The following is a 4,397-nucleotide window of genomic DNA, read 5'->3' as shown; positions in this document are numbered from 1 at the left end:
TAAGGAATTAAACATTAATTTACTCCAAGATTATTGGCAATCTCTTTAGGGGTATTCAAATAATAAGTTAAAGTTTAACGGTTTGACAGGTTATGTCGGGTTAAAGTCGGGTAAAAAGTTAATTTTTAAACTTTTAACCCAAAGATTAATAGGGGTATTCAAATAAGTTAGAGTTTAACGGTTTGACAGGTTATGTCGGGTTAAAGTCGGGTAAAAAGTTAATTTTTAAACTTTTAACTCAAAGATTAATGTGATAAGTTAATGAGTCACATATGTATTTTGCCTAACCTTAAAGAGTAGCGCGCCCAAAGTTATATTAATTAACTTTTTACTTGACTTTAACCCGACATAACCTGTCAAACCGTTAAATTTTAACTTATTTGAATACCCCTATTGTGATAGGTTAATGAGTCACTTATGTATTTTACATAACCTTAAAGAGTATAGCGCGCCCAAAGTTAATTAAGTAACTTTTTACTCGACTTTAACCCGACATAACCTGTCAAACCGTTAAACTTTAACTTATTTGAATACAATAGGGGTATTCAAGTAAGTTAGAGTTTAACGGTTTGACAGGTTATGTCGGGTTAAAAAGTTAATTTTTAAACTTTTTACCTAAAGGTTAATACGATAGGTTAAGCATTCGTCTTCGGCTAAACTGACATGCTGTGCGTGTGGATAAGTTAGGTTAAGTTAGTGGCATCCTGCATTCAGTAGTGAAAGCTCTCCTATATATTCCACGATCTAGCATTACATTTTAGCAGCACTGTAAAGGTGCGTCCATATTGTATATGTCCTGGATCACGTATTATGATCAGCTAAGTGTGGACGGGGTGCCGTATATGTAAATACCTATACTTAGCTGATCATGATACATGATCCAGGATATGATACGGTGATACGACACAAATCTGGACGCACTTAAGTCTATTCTGTATCTGTAACAATAGTGTCATTATCGTTATGTTATTGCGCAGCTTTTTTTTTACTATCAGCGCAACGACAGCATCAATAACGACATTATTGTTAATAATTACAGAATAGGCCTACTGGGTACGAGTCTACAAAATGCCAAGAAAAAGCTGTGTGGAACTTGATGGAATGTATGTCAATTTCTATTACTTATTGTATTACGTTAAATAATTTTTAAATTAATTTATAAAAAAATACGGAAGAAAAATTTGAAAACTTTTAAAACAACCTAGCTTCCGAAGCGCGGATTTAGCTCGCGGCTGGTCAGGGTTCAAAGTAGGCGCGGAAGAAGACACAAGACTCGGTTAAAATATAATAAAACAAAATAAGGTATTTATTCAATTACGCGTGAATACATAGAGATGCTCGCAGGAGCGGTGAATATGTACAAAAGATCGCGGTTGTTGCTACGATAGCGACGGATTGCAGCGATCGCGGAGTCGCTGGCTACGTGTGATAGATCGCGGGCGCGGTTTATAATGGCGGTGGAATGCAGATATCGCAGAATCGCTGAATACGTGTAGTGGGTCGCGGGCGCGGTTTACAAGATACGTGTGATAGGTCGCGGACGCGGTTACAAGATACGTGTAATAGGTCGCGGACGCGGTTACAATACCGGTATCACAGAGCGTGCGGACGCCTGGTAAAGCGATGATGCACGGAGATCGCGGGGTTTCGCGGATCGGCGGGCGTGCGGGCTCGCTGAAGTATTTCGGCGCGGGTGACGCGGGATCGCAGGTTTGGATATCGCGATTGGGCGGGATATCGAGCGGCTAAGACCCTTAGCGGAGATAGAGAAGTACTCTCTATTTCCTGGCGCCTCGATTCGTGTAGGCGGGAGGCGGCACCGGGTGGCCAAGACCCTTGGCATGTAAGAGAAGAACTCTCTTACCCTGGTTCACTCCGGTGTCACAGGTGTTCGTATGGGATTTCGAGTCAACCGCCTAGATACTTCACTCAGCAGAGGCAGAGAGCTCTCTCTACCTCCGGGTTGTTCGACTGTGGGATTTCGGGATCCGTGAGCAGCGGAATCGGTCGGATCGGTTTGCTGGCTCACGGCGGAATCTAAAACCTAGCAACATTGCTCGGTTTATACTATACGCCCGCGGTGGCGTGTCGGCGCGGCGGGGGTATACGCGACTAGAGTCCCTTTATAAGAGTCTGGACAGACTTTGGGAGTGCAACAACATGGCGTGAACGTCACGTATATAGAGACTCTAGTCTAGACGCCCTAGACGGAAGAAAAACCATGGCGGCGATGGATGACTACACGTGAATCGTATCCTGGAATCGTTGTATCGTCGACGTTGTATATAAAGATTTATATCATCTCCAAATTAGTCTACATAGAAAGTGAGTTTGCTTATATTTTTATTTTAGTTTAATAGAGAGATAAGATAACTAAAACTTGAAAATATCGAGATGTACATACGATACATACATAGATAAATGTACGTGTTTCACTTTTAAAAGGGTTTTCTCTGGCATAATGGCTGGTTGTTGTATACCTGGATGTACTAACAACAATAAAAAAGGATATTCTATGAGAAGATTTCCAAAAGATGTAAAAAAAAAATTAAATTGGATAAAAAATATCAACAATCTGTGGCCTAATTGGAAACCTCCTGAGCATGGACTTATTTGTCATGTAAGTATGAAAATGTATTTTTATAATAAATAACTAATGAAGGAACTATGATATTAATCTAAATGATTTTATTTATAGTCACATTTTTCTGATGCAATGTGGGAAAAACCTCGTGTAGATGGTAAACAAAAATTAAAAGATGATGCTGAGCCAACTATTTTTTATAATCATAATGTTAATGTAAGTTTTATTTTTATTATTTTTTATGTCATATATGTGTATATATATATATATATATATATATATATATATATACACATATATAAGAAACAAGGAAATAATGATAATTTTACTAAAAATGTGCATTTTTCAACATTTTTGTATTCTCCTTGCCAGATAAAACCTGCAGCTTCTTCAGTTTCTCCACCGTTAAATGATCAATCATCAACAGATTGTAATACCAATAGTTCATCGCATGACGAAATTGTGGAAGTAAATATGGAACCAAATCAACAAATGAATTCAATAGAAGTTTTTACTAGTAAATTACCGAGTACTGAAGTTAATAATATTTGTGAAAAAACCAATTCCACGGATTATGAAACTCCAACAGATTGTACAACTACATCAACGTTAGATGAAGCATTGAAAATTGCTGTTCTAAAGCTGAAAATCTGGAAAAACAATTAAAAGTGGCAAATGCTAAGCTTCAAGCTGCAGATGTATCCGTTCGAAAAGTACTAAGATCAAATAACTTTTTATTAAGACGTATCAGACGGCTGAGAAGTAACAACAGAATACGTGTTGAGAAAAGTTTATTAAAATGTACAGAAATTTTACACAAAGTATTCAATGATGACCAAATCAAATGGCTCCAACGTGATTCTAGTTGTAAAACTGTACATAAATGGTCTGAAGAAACCATAAAAAAAGCACTTCGGTTAAAAGTATCATGTTCCAATAGTGGTTACCAAGAACTTATGAAACAAAATATTCCTTTGCCATCTACTAGAACACTTCGTAGAAGATTAGAAACGATTACATTTGAACCTGGAATTTGTGATGATATATTTGAGGCTCTAAAAGAAAAAGTTGAACAATTTGAAGATGACAGACAAAGAGATTGCATGCTTGCATTGGACGAAATGAGTATTATGAGTGGGAATCAAGTTGATTTATCAACAAATTCACGTTTTGGTGATACTACTATTCCTAACACTTTTGGTAATTTGCATGCTTCTTTTCTGTAACAAGTTTTATTCATTTGTTAACATTTTTCCTATATTATATATTTTTCAATTTTCTTACATTTTATGGCGCATGAAACACCTACCTATAAATATGTATACTTTCATATTTCACATTTCATTCTTTGCATTATTTCATTCTTTGTATTATTTTCACATTTAAATTGTATAGGAAAAAAACAGAAGCAACGCATGGTTTGGTCATAATGCTTGCTGGCATTTTTACTAGATGGAAACAAGTCGTAGGGTATTATTTTACTCCAAACGGATTTGATGGTGTTAAACTGAAACCTATCATTGAAGAAATTATTAGAAAAGCAGAATTAATTGGTCTTTATGTGCACAGTATTACATCCGATATGGGTGGAGTAAACCAAGCAATGTGGAGAGCTTTTGGAAACGTATCTGCTAGTAGGTATGGTGAAATTGTAAATTCAATATCTCATCCAGTTGATGAATCACGTAGATTATTTTTCTTTGCTGACGCTCCACATCTATTTAAGAATCTCCGAGTCTGTCTGATTAATAATAAAGTTATATTATTGCCTGAAAAATTTGTAAAAACTTTAAAGTTATCTTCTGATATTGTA

The 4,397-nt window shown here is 36.3% G+C and overlaps 1 protein-coding gene across 2 annotated transcripts; it reads left to right on the top strand.

Moving 5' to 3' along the window:
- Positions 1 to 2,110: 2,110 nt before the first annotated feature.
- On the top strand, positions 2,111 to 3,788 carry LOC143903167 (THAP domain-containing protein 11-like). 2 transcript variants are annotated; one of them, XM_077416634.1, is made up of 4 exons: positions 2,111 to 2,325; positions 2,446 to 2,620; positions 2,699 to 2,741; positions 2,957 to 3,788. In XM_077416634.1, the coding sequence occupies exons 2-4, from the start codon at positions 2,462 to 2,464 to the stop codon at positions 2,995 to 2,997; spliced, it is 243 nt and encodes an 80-aa protein (XP_077272760.1). In that variant the 5' UTR covers positions 2,111 to 2,325; positions 2,446 to 2,461; the 3' UTR covers positions 2,998 to 3,788. The 2 variants fall into 2 exon arrangements, with proteins under 2 accessions (XP_077272760.1, XP_077272759.1); XM_077416633.1 differs by having other exon boundaries at positions 2,699 to 2,800.
- The last annotated feature ends 609 nt before the right edge of the window (positions 3,789 to 4,397 follow it).

Source organism: Temnothorax americanus, unplaced genomic scaffold, assembly GCF_048541705.1.
Source record: "Temnothorax americanus isolate GAGA-0224 unplaced genomic scaffold, ASM4854170v1 Scaffold44, whole genome shotgun sequence".
Taxonomy (NCBI): Eukaryota; Metazoa; Arthropoda; class Insecta; order Hymenoptera; family Formicidae; genus Temnothorax; species Temnothorax americanus.
The sequence above is the reverse complement of the archived record's forward strand: the minus strand, read 5'-3'. Positions and strand labels throughout refer to the sequence as shown.